The sequence below is a fragment of the Leptodactylus fuscus genome, chromosome 8, assembly GCF_031893055.1.
Source record: "Leptodactylus fuscus isolate aLepFus1 chromosome 8, aLepFus1.hap2, whole genome shotgun sequence".
Classification (NCBI taxonomy): Eukaryota; Metazoa; Chordata; class Amphibia; order Anura; family Leptodactylidae; genus Leptodactylus; species Leptodactylus fuscus.
In genome coordinates, this window is record NC_134272.1 from 39,619,914 (window position 1) to 39,647,817 (window position 27,904).

Consider the following 27,904-nt stretch of genomic DNA (forward strand, 5'->3'; position numbering starts at 1 on the left):
TGAAGTAGTAGATTTCTTTCTAGGAATATGAGGAGGAGAAGGGAGTCTTTGTGGCAAAGATTTCTCGAACTCCTTTGCAAAATTTAGAGATCTTGATAAAAAATATTTTTTCTCCTTCAAGGATAATGGAGAGTTAACTGAAAGCTCTCAATCAGGTACAAGAACGAACATTTTCCTTATACTGAAAGCTCTCAGGGATATGATGCCAATAGAAGATTTCCAGGTTCCCTATACAGTACCAGACAAAATATCTATGGGCCTTTGACCTAAAAATAACCTGGTCTTCTCAATCAGTACAAATATTAACCCTTTAAGGATAGTTTGTACTTTAATGCTCGTTGATTTTTTTTTTTTTTTTTTCCATATTTTCTTTCCCTGCCTTTCAAAATTCATACATATTTTTTTTTTTTTCTGTTGAAATAGCTATATGAAAGCTTATTCTTTGCGTGACGAGTTGTGCTTTCATTTGGCACTTTCATTTAGCTTTTATTAATGATTTTTAGAGGTCCATGTGGAAACCTTCCCCCCCCCCCCCCCAACAATTCTATCATGTTTTGTATTTTGATTCTGCATTAAAAATTACTTGGCAGCTCTGTCTGGCAGGTCATTACGATGATTCCATATTTACATTGGTTTTACCCCGTTTCTCCAAAAATAAGCCCTAGTTACTGTCAGCGTCTTCAGCGCTAGGCCATCTCACGTGACGTCATTGACTCAGAGATGGAGCATAGGCATACCATAGCTCCCAACCATTCTGGACAAGTGGACACGATATATAGAAAAACCGGGAACTGACATAGCGCTAATGTCAGCAAAATCCGTAATAAACTTGAAAATAAAAGTAACGGTGTGCAAGGTTAAGATGAATTGGTTCTGTTTTATTGCTCATGAGGATAAGGACATGAACTACAGCTTAAAACAGCTACGCGTTTTGACACCGGGCGGGTGTCTTTTTGAACTTCATTCTGGACAAGTGTGCCGCTACCTACTGCAACAGCAGGGCAAAACCTACTTACCCGCTCCTAAGTTCTGCTTCAGAGTCCCACCTCCTGCCTCCCAAGTCTGCCTTCCGAGGGCCGCCTCCTGAGTCCCACCTCCTGGCAGATACTATGCTGTGGGCTTGACTACCTACATGATGCCACCCATTCTCATTCCCACAGACGCAGTCACTCCACTACAAGTTAGGGTTACCAACTCTTAACTACTTTAAAAGATTGGTTAAGAGCGAATCAGAAAAGATTCCGATTCGCCACAGTGCCTGTAAAATAAGACCTACATCCTATCCAGAAAGAGTTAATAAAATTTAGTCGATAAGGTATAGGCACCTCAAAATTATGACATTAAAAACTACATCTCACCATGCAAAAATAAAGCATCTTATGGCTACATTGCCTGAGTATAAATAGTAAAAAAAAAAAAATAAATAAATATATATAGCTTGCACAATGTGAAGACGAACACCCCGCCCCCAACCCAAATCAGTAGGACAAAACTGCCTGCAGCTAGAAAGAAATGTATAAGCTGTGTGAGCATATATTAAAGTAAAACCACAAATTTAGTGCTTATCCTAACCCTAACATTGACCTTACAGTGTCACCATAGTTAACTCTAATTTAACAGTCCTTAATTTACCTAATGAGCCTTTTAAACCAGATATGGTGAAAAGCATCATCTAAGAGCAACTACAATGACATGTCGAAATAGCCTTAAGAAAGGCTATTCTTCTCCTACTTTTAGATGTCTTCTTTGCCCCGCCATTCAGTTACAATTCCGTTTCTCATCAGTATGCAAATGAATTCTCTCGGAGCACTGGGGGCGGGTCCCAGCGCTCAAACCGCACTGGGGGTGTACCCAGTGCTGCGAGAGAACTCTCTCCAGCGCCGCCTCCATCTTCTTCTGGAACGTCTTCTTCATGCATCTTCTTCTGGCACTGGGGTCACACTTGTACTCCTGCGCAGTCGACTCTGCCATCGGGCCTCAGACAGAGCCGAACGCACATGCCGGCGGCCATGTTTTTGTGGCTGTTTATGCGAGTAAGCGCAGTACGCTTCTGTAGTTCAACGGAGTACAGAGCGTACTCTGTACAGTGCGCATGCTTGCGTAAGCGGCCACAAAAACATGGCTGCCGGCATGTGCATTCGGCTCTGCCTGCGGCCCAATGGCAAAGTCGGCTGTGCAGGCCCCACAGTGTGACCCCAGTGCTGGAAGAAGACGCATGAAGAGAATGTTCCAGAAGAAGATGAAGGCAGCACTGGAGAGAGTTCTCTTGCAGCATTGGGGACGCCCCCAGTGCTGTTTGAGCGCTGGGGCCCGCTCCCAGTGCTGTGAGAGAATTCATTTGCATACCGCCAAAAAACGGAATTGTAACCGAACGGTGGGGCGAAGAAGACATCTAAAGGTAGGAGAAGAATAGCCTTTTTTAAGGCTATTCCGGTGTGTCAACGAGAAAAAAGCCTTTAAAGCCATACATTGCGCCTTTGTTAAGGTGGCTACCCTGTTTCCCTGAGGACTTTTCACTTGCACCAGTGCCCTTTCTGATATTTGCCCTGAGCACTATATGATAGTCCATATCTGTACTTGCTTTTAAAAAGATTTATGAAGACTGCCAAAGAAAAATGAATTACCTCAATTTGCTACATTGTTTATAGCGCATGATTCTATCTCTACATATTGACAGTTATGTGCCAAACAATATGATGCTGTTGTATAAATTTGTGGATTAACATTTTGTTATCCTTATTTTAATTTCAATGAATTATTTTTTATCTTTTTTTACAGCGTATGGCCAGTCACACGGCCTCAGATGCAGAGGTTCTGCTGGCAAAAAATGGCTGTTCAGGAGTGATCACTCTGAATAGGCCAAAGGCTCTGAATGCACTAAATCTTAATATGTCCCGACTCATCTACAATCAGCTTAAAGTAAGTAAGTGGACATGCTGAATGGCATGTGGTATATTTAGCAGAATTACATGTGCAGTAGCTGTATTTACAATAATGATGCACGTCTTATGATGCCAATCCTTCATAGTGTCTATTACCAATATTTCAATGTACATAGAGAAAAACTACCGTCCATTTATGTTTTTATTGCCATTTGAAATGCAGGTAAGATGCAAAACAAATGCTATTTTAAAGGGAGTCTGTCACAAGGAAAGGTCATATTAAACAATTAGTAGAATACCATAGGGTCAACATAATTTAGTACTAGCTGGTACCCGCGACTTCGTCTGCGATGATTGTGGAAGTGGGTAAACAGGCGCGGGTAAGGTTTTCGTACTGTGTATAAGGTATGGGATATGAAATGTAAGTTTGTATCTTGTTTTTGCTGTAATTCTGAGAATACGTGAGACTTTTGTGATGAATGTAATTTGTATTTCAGCTGCTATACGGTGTTGTTATAAACTGTACATAGTGTCTTTGGGACAGAGGTATTTCAAGTGAATATACTGTACTTCGATATACGACATTGTATGATTTATTTTCCGCCAGTACATGTACATTTTGGGCACAGGATACTCTTGAGCAAGCAACATAAAGTCTGTCCCTGTGCATGACAGTTTAGTAACTCCATGCGCCTCTTATTAATAGCAATTAACCCCATCATGTCCCTCACATTAACCCTTGTGTAAGAGTTACTGATATGTGAGAGACTTGGAGGTAACAATTAAGTTCTGTTGGGGACATTAAGGGGTCCCCATGATAGAGTATGTTGCTGAGTTCCAAATTAAATATCAGGCCTGAAGTAATTACGCCCATTATCAGGTCTGGAGAAGCCACACACACACAACTGATGGTGTATCAAGTGAGTTCTAATTTAATGGTGCACAAAGGTGGTTTAAATACAATACAGACAAGAGCAGGTTGGACTATTCTAACATAGTTGGCATAAAATAATTGGTTATAAGATAAACCTGGCACATGACTATTGGCTGAGGCCTTATGTATTTTGCATATCATTACAGCTTAATGGACTTTGTACTTTGTCCTTAAACAAAGAAAGCTTCAAAAACACTTATGTGTGAACTAGCAGCTCACACTATGTCTATATGCATATATCATGGAAACAGAGATAAGATGTCATGTTGGTGCTAAATGAGTCTCAGTGACCTCCATATACCATGAAGATAAGATATACAAATAGCCAGCTGCGACTTACTTACACAGTTTATGTGTGAAAGGTTACAAGATGACTGACAAAATACAAAGATGGAGGATTTGACTCTAACATTCCCCCATTTTGAGATGGCTGAATACAGGAATTCATATTTAGGTACTTCAGTGACCTAATGTCTACTGCCGGACTTTACCAGATTCCCCTCATATGTTCCTGTATTCTAACCTAATCTCAATCATAGTTCTGGCCTTTTATATCTTGGTCTGCTCATCCTTTTGTATATGTTTTGTATTAAACAAACAAAATGAACATAAGATTTTTACTACAACTTGCTGATATTTACTTGTTTATACTATGTATTGTTCCTAAAATATGAGGTGGTATCTTCTTAACTATATACTTCAAACATTTCCTGTTGCGTCAAAGAAACAGCTATATATGACATGACTTAGGCTAATATGGGGTTATGAGGACATATCCTACAATCTGACACATTCAGATCTTCGATCAAAATCATATGATGTTTAAGAAACTTATTGTCCCACTTCATTGTTAAATGTTCTATGCAGGCTTATCGTCAGGACCATCTGTAACAGCATTATCAGGAGAATCTTCATCGCTTTGTGTGTAGATACTTTCTTGCAATATGAAGCATGGATACAATTAGGCTCTCCTTCAAATATCACAGAAGGACTGGTTATCAGCAGCATTTGGAAGGAACATCAACTCTTGGCTCCAAGGTTTTTCTCACGTGTCTCTTTATCACCATCAATCTCTTGGTTCAAATGAATAGGTCCCGCCCACTAACTTAAAATCTGAGAAGGAGAGAAAACTCAAAGCCATACATTAGTCAAATGTTTTTGCCAATACATCACATAGTCAGTCAGTACACCATACCACACCTGTAGGAGTTGCCAAGAATACAACCCTAACCTAGGGGCTGACCTAAAGAAAGTTTGACATGGGCTAAAGCCAATTCTTCTGTCAGGAGGGTACCTTACAGAAAATACCAATACAAGTGACACACTACATCTTCAGTAGCCGTCTATCTGCAGCCCCGTTTGTGATGGCTTTCTTCACCAGATATGCCTCAGACTTTTCTGAAGATAGATAACTATACACACAAGCACGTACTTATACCGTCTCACCTTTAGTAACTGCATATAGTTAACCTGCAATCTCTGGAACAGGTACAAGGGCTCTGGGCCTGGCTCTGAGAAACTTTTCACTTTTTGGCCTACTTTGCATTTAACACATGCCATGCAGTGTCTGTAGTGATGTTAAATCCTGCAGCCACCCATCCTCTGCTCACCAGGTCACACATGGCTACTTCTAAACACTGCTTTATGCCATCAGTGGGGACAATGCACTCAGTAAATATATTCTCTTACCACCGGAGATCAGGACTTGTACATCCTCTTTTACTGTAGTCCTGGACCATTTTTGGTGCCTCAGTGTTGTAAAACCTGAAAAGAGAGCTAAAAGGGGGGTTTGGGTCGAGTATAATGACCAATTATCAGTAAGGCATATCCCCTAGGCCTCTGCAACTGGGTTAGTGGCAGTGTCTGCCCACAAGTTACCTCTACTTTCCTTCGTATCAGCCTTAGTGTGTGTCCTGACTTTTGACTATACCCACCTGTGTGGAGGTGGCAGCATCACTACCTGAACAGCCTGGAAATCCTTTTAGGCTTAACATTGACCCTACAGAAAGCTCTCGCTTTCCAGATTGGACCATAGTCCCACTATATCAAACACCTACCCTCAGACATTGTACCCTGTCTCAGTGATGGCTTCTAGTTCAGCTTCATGAGCTGAGACCCATACAGTTCCATAATGGTTCTACTTTGTGCTTGGTTTTACCCTTGGTTTACCTCATATTCAGTGACCATGACATATCTGGTGCAGAATCCACCATCATTCCCAAATCGAGAATCATCTAAAATAAAAGAATTCTCATCAGAGTTAACAATAGATTCATCATTTACATAACCAAATCAGCAAAAGTAAAATTAATTTTAAGTTATCTGACTCTCCTTACTCCTCCCCTGAAACTATTGTTAACAGGTTAGAAGGGACTTGTAGTGCAGCACAGAATGCAAAGCTTACATTTAGAAGACATAGATAAGACACACTGCAGCCTGAGATATCCAGCCATTGTCATCTTTGTTTCCAATACAAGATTTATTACCCCTTGTCTTATCATGGAAGCAGCTGCGCTGGCTCTCCCCACACTTGTCATAGCTGTAGTACTACATATCCCAGCAGACTTATTTATACAATCCCAAGTAAATTCAGTTCTCTAAAACTTCTAAACACTCCAAAAATTCATTAAGGTAAGTAAATACTCAACATATATCAGCAGAGAAGGCGGAAGCCTTAAATTACAGAGCAGATATGCGAGTGACTTCTGATCTACTTACACAGCTACCTAACACCTTGTAGCAAACAATGACCCAGAAACACCACTTTAACTTTGTAGAACTGCAATTTATCTTTACCTGCATGTACATATTAGGGGCGTTCTGTGCCCCTTGTGGCAAGATAGTTCACATGTATTGCCTACCCCTATGGGGCCTAATCCCATATCAGAAGGAACATCTGAATAACTTTTTCACACAATAAATCCCGATTGTTAACATTCTTGGAATTATAGTATAAACCCATAACAAATATTTATGTTACAAGTGTAAAGCCCATGTGATACATTTGATACACATACGCACCAATACACACTGAGTACATAATACATGTACATGGTATATCAAGTACATCTCATTTACACCAGAACACACCTATATATTCAACAATGGAAAAAACTTTTATGCCTCCCTTTCATATCTACTTGTCACCACCCTCTGTGGTTATCAGCATTCAATATCTGCTCGCTGTGGAGACTGAAAATGTAACAATACAGACATGGACAAACAGAACATGTACACATAGCAGACACATGTAACATGTACATATAACTGACACACATATATGGGCCCATTCACTTTTCTGAACCTTCCATACAAACATGCAACGTCACACTGGAGCTCCAGACAGAACAAAACAAATGTCAATTAAATCAAAAAAAACTTGTCTGAACTAAAATAAAAATTTTCATATATTTTGTACCGTGATATCACTTATTCTCTTGGGACCGCCAAATCTTATTCCTACAAATAGGCACAGAGTTAGTTATAATTCCCGCACAGCTAAATATTGAGGAGAAAACAAACCAAAACATGTAAATAGTTGCCTTCATCTTCTTACCAATTTGCATATTACTATAAAATAAACATAATAATGTTGATCTCATATTTATGCCATTTATCCAATTTTAAAAACATTACCATGAGGGGAGCATTCTCAAAATGGGAAACCTTTCCTGAATAAAAGGACACTATAGACATTCTAGAAATAACTTAATGTCCACCCCCAAGCCTATATACACACATATGTGTATACACATACCTACACTTAACCTGCAGTATCCTCACCACAAAACATATCATGTTTCCACTTTCCACTAACCAACAAACTAACAACACAATGCTAAGTGCCAAGCACATTAACCCTTTAGCTGGACTGTCAATGGATGCTCACTATACATTTCCTTACACTCAAAGCCTTTGTCCTTCGCTTAGGACACCAGCAATCTCTAGCCAAGTGTCCCTGGTTTCCACAATTAAAACACTTCCTGGTTACCCTCTATCCCTGTATCTGTCCTGCCTATTCTCCATTGGTAACTCCTGCTCTTTTTTTTTTTTTTTTTTCTTGAGCGGCATCTTCTTCTCTCTCTCCCATTCCTATTAGTTCATATGGGGGTATACCCTACCTCAGAGGGTCCCTCCCCCATAATAGCTGATGGCCAGTCAGCCGTGAGCATCCCACTCCTCTAGGGCAATTAAGACAATAGAGGGTCACTTTTGACTCACCTAGTGGGACCTCCCAAACAGTCACTCTGTTTTCATTGAACTAATCTCTAATGTGCATGTTCTGGCGTAGTGCTCAGGGCAAAACCCTCATTTGGTTTCCACAGACTCCACTTTGTCTGTGTCCCTCTATCGAACACCCCTGAATCATTGCATGTACTTACTCAGATTCTACTCAGTCCTTAGTGTCCAAAACAAGGACTTTTCAATCACTCAGTACTTCCACTCTCGCAACTCTAGGGATTAAGGATGAAGAATAACTCTCTCTTCTGCACCGCTTTTTACACTCTATAACAGATGTAGCAACCAAATGACAGCATGGACAGTAGACAAAGAATGAGGTATAACATTTCCCACCCCACTACAGACAACATACTATTCAGGTTCTTGCACACTATATAATATGGCATCGATTGTTATAACATATGCAGCACTAATCTTCACTCACCGACACACAGGATCCGGTACACGTAGGAACTCAGATTAGTTATTTGGCAAGAAAAGGACTTACCGTTACAGCGCTGTTTTATTCATCTGAGGTCCTCCGGGCCCGTCTCCAAATCGGTTGGTGAGTGGATCAGTACACTATCGGCTGCACATTAAACGATTATCGATTCCCCACGATGGGCGTCAGGTTCTGTTAAGGACATTAAGGGGTCCCCATGATAGAGTATGTTGCTGAGTTCCAAATTAAATATCAGGCCTGAAGTAATTACGCCCATTATCAGGTCTGGAGAAGCCACACACACACAACTGATGGTGTATCAAGTGAGTTCTAATTTAATGGTGCACAAAGGTGGTTTAAATACAATACAGACAAGAGCAGGTTGGACTATTCTAACATAGTTGGCATAAAATAATTGGTTATAAGATAAACCTGGCACATGACTATTGGCTGAGGCCTTATGTATTTTGCATATCATTACAGCTTAATGGACTTTGTACTTTGTCCTTAAACAAAGAAAGCTTCAAAAACACTTATGTGTGAACTAGCAGCTCACACTATGTCTATATGCATATATCATGGAAACAGAGATAAGATGTCATGTTGGTGCTAAATGAGTCTCAGTGACCTCCATATACCATGAAGATAAGATATACAAATAGCCAGCTGCGACTTACTTACACAGTTTATGTGTGAAAGGTTACAAGATGACTGACAAAATACAAAGATGGAGGATTTGACTCTAACAGTATCTTCATTACTGAGGTCTTTTATTATTACCTCCATATGTCTCACATATTAGTAACCTTTATATGAGGCACACAGGGGTTAATATGAGGGACATGATGGGGTTTATTCCTATTAATATGAGGCACACAGGTTAATATGAGGGATATGATGGGGTTTATTCCTATTAATATGAGGCACACAGGGGTTAATATGAGGGACATGATGGGGTTTATTTCTATTAATATGAGGCACACAGGGGTTAATATGAGGGACATGATGGGGTTTATTCCTATTAATGTGAGGCACACAGGGGTTAATGTGAGGCACATGGAGTTACTAAGACTAAACTAATAACCCCAAATGCCTGACATTAATGAGAACAGTAATCCTATGTACCTGTGTGTTTTTCAGTTTCACTTTGCTAGCAGCTTCCTCTCCTCCTCGGGGAATGTTTGCAGGATGCAGACCACTATAGCAGGCACAGATCTGAGCGATTAAGCTCCACCCTCTGGGTTTCCTGCACCCCTCTCTTATGCCTCAGCTCTAGCAGCCCACTGAAGAAACTCGGACTTTATTTAACTCTTGCAGGTCCTGTGCTGCTGGTGTGCCAGTGAAATATGGCAGGAGTGCCACTCTTGGCACGTGTGCCAGGGGTTGCTGACCTCTGCTGTAGAGGGTAATATGAATTTTGTGGCTTGCTATGGTCCAAAGTGTGTGAGATTGCAGAGATAGTGATGTGAGTTTAGGTTTTGTGGGGGGTCCTGGGAAAAACGTATGTGCGCTGTTGTGACGAAAAGTAGCCTATTGTGCAATCGAGTGTAGTGACTATGTTTGTGAAAAATTTCAGCCAAATCAGTCGAGCGGGTTTTGCGTGATTGAGTAACAAACATCCAAACACACAAACCCACAAACATCCAAACTCACAAACTTTCACCTTTATAATATTAATAGGATTGCTTTCCTTTTCTAAATTCAGTCCTCCATTCCCAAATCTTTGTAAAAGTCATTATGCAAATGAGCCGTGCTGGAGCACCAAGGGCGTCTCTGACGCTTCAAGCTGCTCATGCACCTTTATATTCATTGGTCATGGTGTTGTTGGAGAATGCCAGGGCCAGTCAGAGAGCTTTCTGAATACTTTCCTGGCTCTGTATTGTGCAAGTACTTTCATTACCGGCTGTGGCGTAACTAGGAATGACAGGGCCCCGTGGCGAACTTTTGCCAATATCCTATATTGGCCCCTGCACACAGTATTATGTCCCCATACTGGCTCCAGTACACAGCATTATTTCCCCATACTGGCCCCAGTACGCAGTATTATGTCCACATACTGGCCCCAGTAGGCAGTATTATGTCCCCATACTGGCCCCAGTACACAATATTATGTCCCATTGTGGACACTCATGAACAATTATTATACTCTGGGGTCTTTTCAAACTCCAGAGTATAATAATCAGAAACCCAGGGGCATACAAACAACAAACTACTGTTACTTACCTATCTGCCGACTCCCCTGCATTCTCCGTTGCTGTCAGCCATCTTCTGTCACGTCATGTGACCAGGGCCCTGCGTCGCGGGTCACATGACGTCACGCAAGTAGGCTGGAGCCTGGAGAGGTAAGTCTCGGGCCCTGTGGCAGCTGCCTCTGCTTCTACGGCGGTAGTTACGCCACTGATTGCTGGTGTATTCGCTCAACTGTTACTTACTCTACAGACAGAAAAGTGAGTAGTAAGCGGGTGTCCGTAATGAACATCACGGCGCAATCGCAAAAAGAAAAACTCTTTAAAGAAGCAAAAATACATATTTTTTTTGCAAAAGGCCCATGTTTTGTTTTCTAAACACATATATGCAAAACATGTATGTGTATATATATATATATATAGCACCTCTACACTTTGTGATGGTGGACACAGAGAGGCTGACACATTGTCAGTTGCCGATTGGCTCTATAGCTGAATTAGATTTCATGTAGGAGTCTCGCAGTAGTCTCATTCCTGTGCTTGCTATATCCCACTCCCACCTCAAATGCAGCTTCTAGAATGTAGATAGAAGTCAGACATGGGACAGCAGCTTTTGCTGCCCTTTCTGCTCCTCTGCAAAGCACAGTTGGACAGATTTCCTTATACTATTGAGTAGTTGGGCTCCTCAACTCCCACTAATCAGCAACATGGTCGCCTAATATAGTAGACACAATGTTCCAATTATCTTAAAAATTTAACCCCTGTGATATGTTTGCAAATGATTAATGTATTTTTTTTTTTTTTTTTTTTTTTATAGCTTTGGGAAGAGGACCCTGAAACCTTTCTAGTGATAATTAAGGGTACTGGAGGCAAAGCTTTCTGTGCTGGAGGAGACATAATTGGTGAGGGCTTAAATATGTTCTTCAGGTGGTGGGGGAAATATTTGGATTACTCTCATCTCTTTTGGTACATTGTGTCATATGATATTGTCTAAGACAAGACTGGCCTTATTTCACTTTTAATGAATCTAGCTTAAAGAGACTCGATCATTGGGAAAAGTAATTTTTAGCTAAGCACACACTTGCATAGCCTTTAGAAGGACTATTTCACATGTACCTTTTGTATGTAAATCACCTCAGTAGTTCTTGAATAAGTCCATTTTTATTCATATGCTAATTAGCCTTCTCCGTGCACTCCGGAAGTGTCTTTGTGCAACCTCTGCTATTCTCTATGTGTATGAGAGCAGGAAGATGAGTCATCAGCACAGCAGCCTCTCTGCTCTCATACACATAGAGAATAGCAGAGGGTGAACACAGAGACTTCTGGAGTGCACAGAGAAGGCTAATTAGCATATGAATAAAAACAGACTTATTAAAAAAAACTACTGAGAAAATTTACATACTAAAGTCTATGCAAGTATGTGCTTAGCTAAAAATCACTTTTCCCAACGATAGAGCCCCTTTAAACTATACTCTCTGGGAAGATGACATTCATTATCTTTGTGTGTCAGAGTGGGTGATATATCTCTGAGGCTACCTTGCAGTGTATAAGGATTTATTGCTAAGAATTCTGGGAAAGTAGTAATAAGTCTTTCATGGTGGAAAAGGGGGAACTTGCTCTTGCCTAACCGGCATAGCAGTATTGCCGAATTTACTATTAATGCAAACATATTATTTAAAGAGTAGTTTTTCCACACCCACCAACTCCAGTTCTTTGCATTCTTTTATAGGTACAGTTCCTCTGATTCCAGCCCAGTTGGAATTTTTTTTCTAGTCTCTATCCTGATCACGAACATTAAGGGCGGCTCAGTTAGAGCTGACTAAGGGGCAATTTTCCTGACGTCCCATGTGCCTAGATTAGGGGTAGGGAACGTACGGCTTTCCAGCTGTTGCAAAACTACAACTCCCAGCATGCATACTGGCTCTGCTGTTCTGGGAACTCCCATGGAAGTGAATGGAGCATGCTGGGAGTTGTAGTTTCACAGCAGCTGGAGAGCCAAAGGTTCCCTACCCCTGGGCTAGATCCATTGACATGACAGGTGGGAACCAATTGAAGGCTCCCAGGCTTTTCTGGCATTCATTTGTATTACAGGCTGCTCTAATCGGAAGATCCAAACCGGTGTTTTTAATCTTTTCTCTGTTTTGCCTCCTGTAAAAATTTAATTGATCAAAACAATAGACTTTTCCTTAATTGGTAAAGATACAATTAATTTTTTTAAGGGCTTAAAATGTAAATAAATAAATATATAAATTTAGAATACATATAGAATACAGGTGATGTATTATTTTGGCAGCACAGTGGACACCGCAAAAACAAAGCCTGTAAGGAAGTCGCACAAATACAGATTTTCTCCAATTCCACCCCATTATAAATGTTTTTCTAGCTTCTCAGTATATTGTACCATTATAAAGAACAATTTTCCTATAAATATTAAAGGGGTATTCCCACGTCGCATACTTACCCGTCTTCGTTTCTCTAAAATCTTCTGTCTTCCGGCTTTGTCTCGTCATTGGTGGGCGGGGTCACATATGCAAAGCCAAACTGCGAGATGCCGCCGGCCCTGCGTGCGCGCTCATAGACCGTCTAGCCTTCACAATGCAAATACAGACCCGACAGGGTGCCGGGTCTGCATTGTGAAGGCTAGACTGGTGTATGAGCGTGCACGCAGGGCCGGCAGCATCTCGTCGCTTGGCTTTGCATATGTGACCCCGGAGCGGAATAACAGCATCGCTTCTGCCGCTGCTTGCTTCATGCAGGGCAGAAGCATAGCGATGTGCCTGTGCCGGCGTCTAACAGTCCCCAGCATCCGCCTATTACAGCTTCTATTACAGCGGATGCTGGGGAGTGTTAGACATCGGCACAGGTGCAGCCAGCAACATCGCTATGCTTCTGCCCTGCATGAAGCAAGCAGCGGCAGAAGCGATGCTGTTATTCCGCTCCTCCGCCCGGAATAACAGCATCGCCTCTGCCGCTGCTTGCTTCATGCAGAGCAGAAGCATAGAGATGTTGCTGGCTTCACCTGTGCCGGCGTCTAACAGTGTATTGGCGGCCCCTTCCCCCAAAGGGTAAACTACCCCCCCCCCCTTCCAGGCTCGCTCACGTGCACTTAGCCCCTCCTCCCTCCCCCCTCAGAGCAGGCAGACGCATCACTTGACTCAGGAGCAGCTAAGTCAGGGCTGTGGCCACAAAAAAATGAATAAAATAATATAGTGAACAAACAAAGGAGTTCTGCTGAAGCAATGTATTTAGGAAAAGTCTTACATTCACATTTACAAGCATTATAGATAGGATCCTTGTGACGGGACAACCCCTTTAAGCGCTCATAAGGCTCTGTGAACAGAAAAAAAAAAGTTATGGGGTTTGGAAAGTGGGGAATCCAAAACAAACAAAAAATGGGGTTAAACTATCTACTATTAGGAGAAATGCTACATTGGAACAATATCTTGCTATCTACTTTTAGGTGGGTGGTGTTAACTGGGTGCTCCAGCCTGGGATCAACAGCTTGACATTAGAGTGCTTAGCATATTGGGCATCATAACTAGCTGCAGAGATTGAATGGTGGGACCTAGAGAAAAATTCTAACTGTCCTCAAATCAGTGAAGCTGTGCCTATTAAAGGAAGCAAGGAACTGGAGTTTGTGTGGATAGTGAACGGTCCTGTTTGAAATTTTAATCCAAGTTATATGCTAAAAATCCCTTGAGGGCTTATTTGTTGTTATCCTTATACTGGTTTGGGGGACCTTATGCCTCTGACACCTGTTCTGTGAGAATTATTTTCCTACTGTTTTGTTGTATCTGTTTTATTGTATCTGTTTTATTTGTGAAAATGTAAATATCTATCTATAGATGTAGATATATTATAAAGAAATAAAAATTTTAAACCAAATTTATTTTGTTTGTTCCACAGTTTTGGGTTTGTTTGTTTTTGAGAAATCTGTATTCACTTTTAACTTTAAATATGCATTATTCTCTAATTTATGGTTTATCAGCTGTGACACAGGCTGGAAAAGCTGGAGCCCCACTTGCCCAAGATTTCTTCAGGCAAGAATACATTCTTAACAATGCTATTGGTAAGCACCTCCTGTTTTACTTTAAAAATATATATAAAAAAATTATATATATATACAAACCCTGCATTTTTTTTGCTATGGGATACCCTTTTTCCTTTTTTAGAAGAGGCAAATAGTAATAAAATATTTTTAACCAATTCCTGCGCAACTTCTTTAAGAATAATGTCCCATAGTGGCCCCTCCAAACATTGTAATGCCTTATAATGGCCCCTTTGTTGAAAGTATGATGTCATATAGTTGACCCCTCCACACTATGTCCTATAGTGGTCCATACGGCTTTCTTTATGTACTTTCCAAAAAGTTCTTGTTCGGAAGAAGTTTAAATTCTTGGAGTTCACCATGCACTAACCATTGGTTGCATCCCATCAGTTGGGGTTCAACCACTACCTTTAATGAAGTCACTAATAGCAGGTTATATTTCAACATCTACTGTGGATTTATGACAAAACTGCATAGCTTCTAACCTAAAGCACCAGAATGAGGAAAGTAAGAAAAAAAAATTATATATTTAAAACTTTGGGTAGGTATGGTAGATGACTTTTTGGAAATACAGCAAGTTACCGGTAGGTTATGTTAGAGTGAATAGAACCAATCACAAAGCAAAAGCAATTGGATACTAAACCAACCGTTAATACCAAACAATATTAATTACATGAAAGCTGTTCTGAGCACGTGTACGATGTCAGTACAAGGATGGAATAAATGTATATTGTATACGTACGCAAGCTTACATGTGCCTCCTGATTCTAGAAACTGAAATATTTTTTTTTTTTTGCATAAGAGGTTTGATAGTTTATATAAATATGTTCTCATGCACATTATGAGCCTCCCATCTATTACTGTGCATACAGAATTAGCTACACTCACTGATAGTACCTCCCTTTGACTTTATAGCAAAAAAAAGCGCAGAAATATTAATGAACAGTTCCCAGGAAGACCAATATTTTTCAACCGAAGTACCCCCAGTAAGAAGACATCCCAAGAGAGTAACCTCAAAATAGCAATCACTTATGTTGATAGTTTTTGGGCTTCTTTTGGAGTCCCCGTACAGTATAATGTCTCAGAGTGATCCCCTACACTAATAAAATTAAAATACTCTACATTATATCCTGAAATTTTTGGTGGTGTACCACCCATGAACTACTATTCTATTCTATGGTCTTTTCAGGCCCTCAGAGTATACAGTAACTAGGGGGCGTGATTAAATGTTACAAACAGTTTTACTCACATCCCTTTGGCTCTGGCGTGGCTCCCCATGCATTTTCGGCTTCTTCTATTCTTCTTGCCGAGGCCTGTTATCGGGTCAGATGGCGTAATGACGCTATGTGTCGTCATGCTACATGACCGATATGGTTGGGCCTCATTAGTCTCTGACATCACTCTGAAGGCTGGAAGAGGTCCATAAAACATGAAGAGCCATACTGGAGCCCAGGGTAGGTGAATAACATTTTGCGTGGGCCTCCACTAATTATACTATGAGAGTCTGAAGAGAGTATAATAGTAGATCGTGTATGGTATTATGTAAGGGGACTCTCACAGTGGCCCATACTCCCAGGGGTACACGTCCCGCAGGTTGAGAACACTCGCACTTAACTATGTATCCGTGTGCTCAGCTGCTCTTTCTCTATATCACAATGCCTGCTTATTGCACTACAGTTTCCTGATAACAGGTCCCCTATAATTTTATTTCTTAAAAATGTCAGACATAGTTGATGATTATTCTTATTATAGTGTTTTGTTTTTTTACTTTCCCAGGTACTTACAAAAAAACATATGTAGCTCTCATTGATGGAATTACAATGGGCGGTGTAAGTAAATTATTTTCTGTCATTTAGAGCCAAGTCTTAATGTGTGACTTTTGATTTCCTCTTCTCTTCCCCATCTTGGGGGAAAAAAAAACAAGTTGAATTTGTGTGTGTGTTGTGGAAGTGTTGTCATTTGGAAACTTCTATTCAGACAGGATCAAACATGCATAAGTGTGACATTTATCATACTACCTGGTGGGTGCTAGATATAAATCATAATAACATGTTAATGTGATTAATTCTTTAAAATAAAAAGTATTTATTACATTAACCACCTTTATTGTTTTTTATGTATAATACCTGGATATTATGCATACTACCCACATTTATCAAAGAAACAGTACATATCTTGATCTTTTGTTTAATTTTTTTTTATTTGTTTTGAGTATGAGTTTTAGGTTCAAATATATGTTTTAGGGCATTTTTTTTTTTTTTCATAAATTTTGTGTTTGTCACAAAGTTACACGAAAGTGGACATGGCTATTGATAACCAACTCACTGAGACACAAGTAATCTTCAGGCTGTCTACTTTCAAAAAATATATAAGATTTAGGGGTGCGCTTTATTTTTCCACTGTGTGTAATCCCAACTTTTTATAGGATTTTTATTTAACATTTCCAGCATCAAAGCAAATTTTTGTTCCTTCCAGTGATTATCTGAAGACATGTGCATGCAGGTGTAGGCCTTAGTGATATGAATGAACTCTGCACATATTGAAATTTTTTTTTTTTTTTTTTTGTAGTTTGGTGCATACAACTTTTTGTTTGATTTCCACTTTTCATAATACATACACTTTAAATCAAAATTGCATGAAGGTGCCTCTTCGCATGTTGTGCCAAGTGGAATTTTGACAATGCTGCAGGCATCTACATTCAGAAAATATATAGTTATGTGGAAGTGGGGGTTAGTATAATTTTTAAAGTTGCAATTTAGGTTTTTATCAAATCTGTGAAAATTGCCCCGGCAGCCAGTGTTGCAAAATATTTGGAGATCCCTGGCAGTAAAAGGGTTAATGGAGAGTGCCGCTGCAGTCTTGTTGGTACAACCAGGGATGTGAAATGGACGAATGTATAGAAAGCCAAATCACTTAACATGCTGTTTCTAGCACAGTTTGTATATTAAAGGGGCTCTATCAGCAAAATCATGCTGATAGAGCCCCACATATGCGTGCATAGCCTTTAAAAAGGCTATTCAGGCACTGTAAAAGTTTAATTAAACTACCCCCCATTTTAAAATAATAACTTAAAAAAGAATGTTCTCTAGCCGGAGGAGGACGGGACCCGAAGACGTCAGAGGAAGAAGAGGTGGGGAAGAAGAAGACGGCGCACCCTGAATGCCCGCCCAGGGTGCACGTTCCGTAAGTAGAGAACATTCTTTTTTAAGTTATTTTTTTAAAACAGGGGGGGTAGTTTAATTTAACTTTTACAGTGCCTGAATAGCCTTTTTAAAGGCTATGCACGCATATGTGGGGCTCTATCAGCATGATTTTGCTGATAGAGCCCCTTTAAAGATTAATAACCTATTCTTGGGAAAACCGTCCAATACATGTTGATAGGGGTTTAATGGGATAGGCAGTGGTGGTCTATCCCACTGTACTCCCATCTATCAGTGTAACAAAGAGGCAGTGGTGTTTGAAGAATCAGTTATAAATTGTTATAAAGACAATATATTTTATTGTCCTTTTTAGTGCTGGATATCTTCATTTGATACTCATACCCCTTCTATGCCTGATTTTTGCACATTAAAGAGGACCTTTTACCGATTTGGGCACAGGCAGTTCTATATACTGCTGGAAAGCTGACAGTGCGCTGAATTCAGCAGATTATCGGCTTTCCCGATCTGTGCCCCGGGTAAAGCGCTATCAGTCCCGGTACCATAGCTCTTTACAGTCAGAAGGGCGTTTCTGGCAGTCTGTCAGGTACGTCCTTCTCCACAGCAGCGCCTATTGCGCTGTACAGGGTAAGCGGGGTAAAATTGGTAAAATCCAGCGTCAACCAGGCGATGTTTCAATAAAATATAACTTTTATTCTTTGTCCAATAAAAACAGTTACATGGTAACTGCAGGGAGTTGGTTCGTGGTGTTAAATCATAACAAAGCTACGCATTTCAGAACAGGATATCTTCCTTCCTCATGGCATGGTATGTTATGGTATGGTATGCCATGAGGAAGGAACATATCCTGTTCTGAAACGCGTAGCTTTGCTATGATTTAACACCACGAACCAACTCCCTGTAGTTAACATGTAACTGTTTTTATTGGACAAAGAATATGTTATACATATATTCAAGCCAGCCAAAGTCAAATATCACCTGTATTCTAGGTCTCGGTACCAGATACCCAATTTCAATAGTTTCAATTTCTATAGTTTTTTTTATTTATTTTTTTACGACTTACCTTAAAAAAATCTAAAACTTTGAAAAAAAAATTCTTGAAATTGCTTTTACATACTTTTCTTGAAGTTGCATTTAAAATTTGAGTTGCCATATTATATATTATAACCCTCTGCAACTTTTTTTTTTTTTTTTTTTTTTTTTATGTGTAGCTTATGCAAAAAGCTTCTTTTTTTTTTTTTTTTTCCCCCGCCTTCCACTACGTGAATCCTCAAAAATCATGTTTGTCTGCATGGCATTTATCTCCACTTGTTGAATACTAAGAGGGACAGAATCCTTGAAGTGAGAGGCACTTTGGCAGATCGCTGTGTTCCAAGGCTGAGATGTCAGCACTGTACAACGTTGCTTGTCAGGTGGTTGGTAGAGCAATATGATAAACTGGAATGACAGCAAGAGGTACATGGAGGCGAAATTCTAAACGGGCGGATCTTCTGATTGGAAGTATGTCACATACTGATCCATTCCGTACTCTAAGTGAACTTGGACCTCACATTTCAAGTATATCGCAGCAAACAGTGTTGACACAAACCATCAGAAGACACTTGCATGACATTAGACTATAAACCAGACATCCAGCTATAGGTTTTCTTTTCAATAGTTTTTATTGAATTTTCCAGAATAACAAGCATAACAAAAGTCACAGAAAAGACCGCATTAATAGAGACAATATTGTCGTTAGACATTAACAATTGAATTTCGAAGGAAACATTTAATGTTCATCAATCAGCACACTGAGGTATTTCGCAGTCAGTAAGGGTAAGAGAAAACCTGTAAAGGGAACGGTTAGGTAGGAGAGAAACAAAGGGAGCATGGGGGTTCTTTGCCAACCTATTTCGATGGGCAATATTATTTTGTATTGTTGATATCCAATGTCTTCAAATACCATAAAAATAACATTAGAGAACTCTGGGGGATAGGGCCAGCTATAGGTTTTCCATTGACCTCACTCCACCACTCTCAAAGTCTACTTATCCAAGGTAAATCAAAGGAATCAATTATACACTCAGAGAATTAAGGCTCCAAAGGACACTATAAACACTAAAACTCTGATGCAGCTATCTCCTATCATACTGCTATTCTCCCCCCAACATTACCATATGATTTTCAGCCCATGAGGCTGCTGCTTTTTTGTTTTACCCCATTACCCCCTGAAGAACCAGCGATATGCTAGGGAAACATGTAGGGAGGGGAATAGCACTATGATAGGAGATAGCCTACACAATTTACCTAGAAGCTAATAATCTGGTAGAACAGAATTAGGATATTAGCGGTCAGGAACTGAGTGTGTCTCATTAAACACTCTTGTGAAAGCGCATGTTATAGTGTTTGCTACGATATCTGAGTGGGCGTAATTCTTATAGGGATAAATGGCATCAGTACTTTAACCCCTTGCTGACGCCTGCTATACTAGTACGGCGCATCCCGGGTGTTACTATGGCGGCTGCCATAGCCGCTGGGCATCTACTGTTTTACACAGAAGACAACCAGCACTAATGCCCCCAGTCGGTGCCCAACATATTTTTGCGGTGATCACCAGCACCTGGAGCATGCTCCAGGGCCGACGTCACGTTGGCATGACAGCCGGGAGCCTTGTAAAGGCTCCCCGGACTGTCTGCATTCACTTTCTTTTGCAGGCTGCTCTATGCAGCCTGCAAAAGAAATGATGATTTTTTGCAATTTATTGTAATGCATTGCATTGGTGATCAGACCCCCTGGGGTTCAAGATCCCTAGGGGCTCTAATAAATGCAAAAAAAAAAAAAAAAAAAAAAAATTTAAATATATAATTTTTTTTTTTTTTTTTTTAAGTACTAAAAATTCAAATCACCCCCCCCTTTCCCTAGAACACATATAAAAGTAGTTAAATACCGTGAAACACATACATGTTAGGTATCCCTGTGTCCGAAAACACCTGCTCTACAAATCTATAAAAATATTTTTCCTGTACGGTAAACGCCGTAGCGGGAAAAAAAGTCAAAAGTGCCAAAGCGCCATTTTTTCACTCTTTTGCCTCTGATAGAAATTTGAATAAAAAATGATCAAAGCAAAAGCAATTCCCCAAAATGGTATAACTAAAAAGTACACCCGGCCCTGCAAAAAAAGCCGCCCTTTACATCCCCATGCACGGAAGTATAAAAAAGTTACGGCTGTCAGAATATGGCGACTTTTAGAAAAAAAATAAATTGGCACAGTTTTGGATTTTTGTTAGGGGTGTGAAGGATCTCGCCTCACCAAAGCCACTTTGATCCAGCCTCTGGCCTACCTGGCCTTGCCACGGGCAAAACTGCGATCACCTTCTTATCTTTGCCGTCCGCTCTCAACCTGAGAGAGGGACCGTGTCGTATAGGATAATATGAGACGAGCCTTCTAAAGTTTTATATTTATTAACCCAAGAGGGTCGATTCTAGACAACCAACATACATAGAGATATATGCTAGCGGATACAAGCTTATATGGTTACAGAAAGGGATGCTACAGTGCAGTAAGATAAAAAGAATAAATGATTAGTAACAGAATTACAATATCCAGTTGGGTCTCCGGAGTTCACCTCATGAAATCCAGGGCACAGTCCTTTAGAGTCCATAAGCAGTTAGTCAATAAGTAGTTAGAGTCCATAAGTAATCCTTAGGTGGTAAGGGTTTGACTACCCCATTAGCAGAATAGGCCAGGTTGCATGGTATCTCCATAGGCAATTGAGACCTTAGTCCAAGGGATTAGCTTCCATAGCATCACAGCACTTCGTGACACATCCCAGCAGTCCAGGAAGAACAACAAAAGCTGGGGTCTTGTCATGTGTGACCAGCTATCTCCATTCAGCCCCCTCCCACGATGATGTCAGCAAGGTGGGCGGCTCTGCCCCCTCACCTTGTACCAGTATGACTATATGTGGTCATAACTCTTTGAAAGTCTCCTATGGAGTCAGCTTGTCTGCTAAAAGGTGATAGCAAGGCTCTCAGTCCACTGATCCCAGACACCCCCTGCTAAGAATAACGAAGTTAGCACAATCCTGATAAGGCCGTGCCCAGGTTGAGACAAAGAGATAAGCCAAGCTACCTCCAGGGAGGAATTAGGCTTGGACATTTGGACACGATCTCTGGCATCTTGCTAATCAGGTTGAGTAAATTAACAGGGCAAATGGGAAATATACCTAAGAAGGGGTTAAAATATAAATAAAACCATATAAATTAGGTATCTCCGGAATCATACCAAAACATAGAATACAGCTGACATGTCATTTTGGCTGCACAGTGAAGGCCTTAAAAACGAATCCCATAAGAAAATCGCAGAAATGCACATTTTGTTCAAATCCCCCCCCCCCCCCTCCATTCAGAATTTTTTTCCAGCTTCCCAGTACATTGTACAGAATAATTAATGGCGGCATCATGAAGAAAAATTTGTCCTGCAAAGATTGACTAGAGATGAGCAAACGGCGTTCAATTGCATTGGTATTCAATCGAAAATCAGGCTGTTCAATATATTCGATTCCAATCGAATAACATGCGGCAAACGCAGTAAAAATTCTTATCACCTCCACTGGTGCTTTTTTTTGCACCAATAACTGTGCAGGGGAGGTGGGACGGGAACTACAACAACGTAGGCATTGAAAAAAATTTGGAGAAACTCATTGGCTGCCCAAAATATGTGACCTCTGATTCATAAGAATAGTGTCGGCCATCTTTTCTCATTTTCGTTTTGGAGTGATAGGGAGAGCTTGTTCTCAGTGTGAGAAACATACAGTGAACCTGCCAATCATGCAGCAGAGGACGTGGATATCCAGCTGGGTATCCAGTCCACAGTCCAGGTACTGGAGAAGGGCTGCCAGCAGTGCCCCTCGACAGTAGCAGCAGGGGATGTGGGCTAGGACGTGGATATCCAGCTCACTTCCTGTTATGCCCTGTGAGACACGTGCATGCTGTGTCTCACAGAGCATTATGGATTAGTGATTAAATCATCACTGATCCAAGTGTGAAACCATATTTAATGTACACGGTAAATGACGGGGGAAAAAAATGGAAAAAACCTGCCGGAAGTAGTGATTTTTCGCCATCTCGCCTTACAAAATATGCTATAAAAAGTGATCAAAAAGTCATATGTACCCAACAATCGTACCAATAAAAAGCATAAGTTGTCCCGCAAAAAATAAGCCCCCAACCAAAACTGTCAACCGAAAAATAAAAATGTTACACCTCTCCGAAGATGGCGATGAAAAAACATTGATTTATGTCCCCAAATGTGTTTTTGTTCTGCAGATCTAGTAACACATAAGAAATTAAATGAGGTATCGCTGTAACCGTACCAACCCGCAGAATAAAGGTCACATGTTACTTATACTGTACGCTGCATGGCGAAAAATTTAAAAGGAAAAACATTGCCAGAATTTTATTTATTTTTTTTAATCCAGCAAAAAAGAGTTACTAAAATGTATTCAATGAATTGTAGGCACCCAAAAATGGTGTCATTACAAAATGCATCTCATCCTGCAAACAACAAGCCCTTATATGGCCACGTCACCAGAAAAATAAAGAAAATATAGCATCTAGCAATGTGAAGAGAAAAAAACCCAAATCGCCAAATTATTAGAACACAACTGGCTGCGTCAGGTAGGGAATATATAAGCTGTGCGAGCGAATATCAGGGGACACCCCAGATTTACAGCTTACAAGGGAAAAGTCACCAGAAGTGACCCCCAGAGTGACTCCCCCAATCATAGGAGCTACTGGGACATAGTAGGGAATGTGGTGTTTGCAATGTCCTCCGCACCGCTTATATATTCCCTCTTCACCATCCGCTGTGCAGTCACGTCTGGGATACTAATATTTACTACACCCCCTGATAAATTCTTTGAGGGGTGCAGTTTTCAAAATCAGGTCACTCCTTTGGGGAATCCACTTTTCTGTTACTTTACAGGCTCTACAAACATGACATGGTCTTCAGATACCAAACATCTGAATCTGTACTCCAAAAGCTGCATCGCGCTCCTTCCCTTCTGCGCCCTGCTGTACGCCCAAACTGCAGTTTATGCCACATGTATGATACTGGTGTACCCAGGATAATGTATGTAATGTCATATGTTGGTATAAACTGATATTGGGGCACAGCCAGATACAGAAGGAAAGAAGGCTTATTTGGTTTTTGGAGTACAGACTTAGATGGTTTGGTTTTTGGATACCATGACACTTTTGCAGAGACCCTAAAATTGCCCTTACAAAATGGGGTCACTTCTTGGGGAATTCCAATCTACTGGCACCTCCAGGGCTCTGCAAAAACAACATGGCACCCAGAAAGTCCCTTTAAATCTGTACCCCAAAAGCTAAAAAGCGCAGTGTTCCTTCCCTTCTGAGCCTTGCTGTGTGCCCAAGCAGCAGTTTATACCCACATATATAATTTTTTGCCCCTCGGGATGGCTCCTTAATAGTTTTAGGAGTGCAGGTCTCTGACAACACAAAGTGGGTGCAACATGTTGGGCACCGAAATGGCACATTTCTTTAAAAATTTCAATTTTCAATTTTTGGGAAACATTTTTAGAATCAAAATCATAATACCACTTGATACATTCCTTGACGGGTGAAGTTTCTAAAATGGCGTCACTTTTGAGGAGTTTCCATTGTATTGATACTTTAGGGGCTCAGCAAATGTGACATGGCAACAGAAAACTATCTGACCTCCAAAAGCCAAATAGCGCTCTTTCCGTTCTGAGCGCCACCATGTTCCCATACAGCAGATTATGACCACATATTGTATTATATAGGCCTTTACAATTCCTTTCAGAACTGAAGTGGTCCCTAAAGAATTAGTTTGGGGAATTTTCTAGGAAATCTGGAAAATCGCTGTTACACTTGTAAGCCTTGTAATGTCCAAAATAAATTAAAAGACAATCAAAAGATGATGCCGATATAAAGAAGAGATATGGTAGATAATACTTATTCATGTATTTGGGTGGTATGACTATCTGCCTGAAAAGCAGAGAATTTCACATTTTGAAAATTGCAATTTTTTCCAAATTTCCATCAAATTTCCTATTTTATTTTATTTTATAAATAAATACAAAAATATTGATTAGTGTTTACCACTAACATGAAGTATAATGTGTTACGAGAAAACAATCTCAAAATCACTTGTGTAAGTTAAAGCGTCTCAAAGTTATTGCCATTTAAAGTGACACGTCGGTTTTGAGAAAAGAGGCCTGGTACTTAACGCACTTTTGGGCTGTGTCTCTAAGGGGTTAAGGCTATTCAGACATGTTACTCATAAAAAAAAAAAAAAAAAAAAAAAAAAAGGATTTCTATGATAGGATCCCTTTAATTATTTCCCTTAGGGGTTGGCTGTAAACACAACCTGCTGCAAAATAAGTGAGTATAATAACATGATCTAGGCGGCATCTCACACGTGTAGTTTTTGTTTTCGTCCGTTATGTGTTTTTATATTTTGGTAAAAAAAAAATGTATTTTAGCTTAATCTATTTGAGACATATGTAAAGTTTCATTTATTTCTCCAAATTGTGTCAGACTTGATACTGGAAAAATGTAAACGTTTTGAATATGTTGTTTCTAATTTTTTTTCACCGCAATTTCATTAGTGTGTTTAGTTCTAAATGGGATATTCTCCTGATGAGCTTAGGGCTGAAGCGAAACATGTAGAGTAGAGTAATATCATTGATGTTAATGGGGAATTGCTATCAGGCAGGTTGCTCTCCATACACTAACAGACTACAGCACTTTACACTAGAGTACCCCTCTGTCTCTGCGGAGGTTTGTGTTGGGGGCTGTTTCATTACTATATTGCCCAGTCCTTCATTCATGAATGGGGGCTATGATGCGCTGTAAACACCTATTTAGTAAAAATTGTGATGGTACCCATCACTTAGCTTCCCCCATTGCGTCTGCACTACTATTGACAAGTACAGTCACGTGGTCCTCTCCCGCCGTCCATCTGTGGACTGAACCAATGTGCGCAGGTGCCAGAGGTTCACAAAATGCAGGAGTCACAATTATCAGTTGTCAAGTAAACACCAAATAAGAGGAAGAATCCATGCCAGGCTTACATGCCATTCTTAGCACAATGCCAGGGTTTGCTGACCCCTGTTCTATATAGCAGTTGTATGAGAAATGGAGAAAGCCAAATGACCATTTTACACAGAGTACTTTGTTAAACTAACCAGCAGATGGCAGATTATCACTTCTGCTATAGGGTACTTGATGCATTTACACACTTGTAGTTTAGAAGACAATCTTTATTAACTATTGAATTTAACAATTGTTGTAATAAATATCTAATGCGATTGCTTCGCTAGTGCTGTACTCAGTATTTAAAAGGCTTGGGGACTCTCTGATATTTGTGGCCTATCAATATTAAAAGGTCAATACTATATTAATTATAAACACCAAAAATTTATTTTATACTCTGTCCTCTAAAAATTATATTTATAATAAATAGAAAATTTCTCTATTTGCTCAAAACATAAAAGGTTTTAAGTGCAAAAATACAAGAAAAATGCTTCTGTGTCTAGCTGCATATGTGTATCTTTATAGCTTCCTTCCTGTAAGATGTAGTGACAGTTCATTTTAAAGGGGTATTCCCATCACCTCAGGGTTCTGCATTTATCTCCATAATGAGTTTTCCCTGATCCTGTCTTATGTGATAAGATGGCTACTATTCATTCCCACCAGCATGCGGCTGCTGCTGGACAACTCTCTAGTATGGACAGAGCTTGGGAGACCCCATTATGGACATGTGTTGCAGAATATATTTTTAAATTTGGTACCAATTTTAGACATTTATGGCTGCTGAGAATGAGGAACACACCATAAATGCATTACACAGAGATGACCAAGGCTCAAAAGTTGCTGTATAGAATGGCTTTGAAAGTCAGCCTCCAACAACAACAGCGGAAACTAGAGAGAACTTCAGTTTTGCCCACTGAACTTATGACTTAATAGTGATCTAGACTTCTAAGATACCTTCACGACATCCTAAACTTCTAAGATATCTATATTGTCCTAGCAACAACCCCTGGTATGATCCTAGATAACGAAAGATAAATATGACAGCTAAGGGCCTAAAGAAGACGCTCATGACTGCCATGTGTGGTTGCCAGACAATAATGACAGATGATACTGCATCGGAATACAGAATTATGAAATAAAAAATTTAATTAAAAGTTCCCTAATCAAAGAAAATAAAGTTACAAAATCAGAGATAAGCAAAATAACAGATAATTAAAGGGGGTTTCCTGGCAAAAAATATTTTTTAATTAAAGGTCTATTAGTGGGTTAATAAGTGCACTCAAATACTTTTTAGCAGTGTTTTGAATGATTTCTGTGTTTCTCTGGGAGCTCCTGGCATCTTCTGCACTTGTTTATTTCTCCTGTTGTATACACACCATTGACATGGTGCATGTCCTGTATCTGATAAGGGGGGTACACTATTATGTAGAGCTCTGTGCAGTTCAGCTATTTGCAATTTGCTGATAGAGGCTCCAGGACTCTAATCTGTTTTCTCTCTGTTTAAACACAAAGATATATCTGAGTCTGTTCTCTCTACAAGCATAACTAAGTGTTCTATAGAAACCTGTGTAATATAATATACATTTACTGTGCATATAAGCCTCCTTGTGAATGGAGCATCAGTGTACTTGTGTGACTGGAGCTCCATTCACTTCTGTGGGGCTGCTTGAGATTACAGTCCTGGCAGCATTGAATGGAGAATGCCAGTCATGCAAGCACACTAGTTCTCCATGCACAAGGAGGCTTTAGGGGGACTTTTGGACCCCAATCTCCTGGAGTTTTTCTGATCGCAGGCTCATCTTAACCATAGGTCCAACAATGCACTTGCATTGGGCCCTATGGTAGTGGTGGGACCCTTTCGGACTCTACTTTTCTTCCCTGTACCATGGTGCTAGCAGATCAGAATGTGAGTTCAATGTGACATTTTCCCTTTTAAGGAGATTTGCTTGAAAAGAACATAAGTCAAAATCTG

At 40.2% G+C, this 27,904-nt stretch overlaps 1 protein-coding gene across 1 annotated transcript in view; it reads left to right on the forward strand.

Annotated features, from left to right (window-relative positions):
- HIBCH (3-hydroxyisobutyryl-CoA hydrolase) overlaps positions 1 to 27,904 on the forward strand; it is a 285,341-nt gene that overhangs the window by 202,309 nt on the left and 55,128 nt on the right. The window contains exons 4-7 of the mRNA XM_075285159.1: positions 2,779 to 2,919; positions 11,483 to 11,567; positions 14,654 to 14,734; positions 16,490 to 16,542. Of these exons, the coding sequence (XP_075141260.1) occupies positions 2,779 to 2,919; positions 11,483 to 11,567; positions 14,654 to 14,734; positions 16,490 to 16,542 (360 nt within the window). The remainder of the gene's footprint in view (positions 1 to 2,778; positions 2,920 to 11,482; positions 11,568 to 14,653; positions 14,735 to 16,489; positions 16,543 to 27,904) is intronic.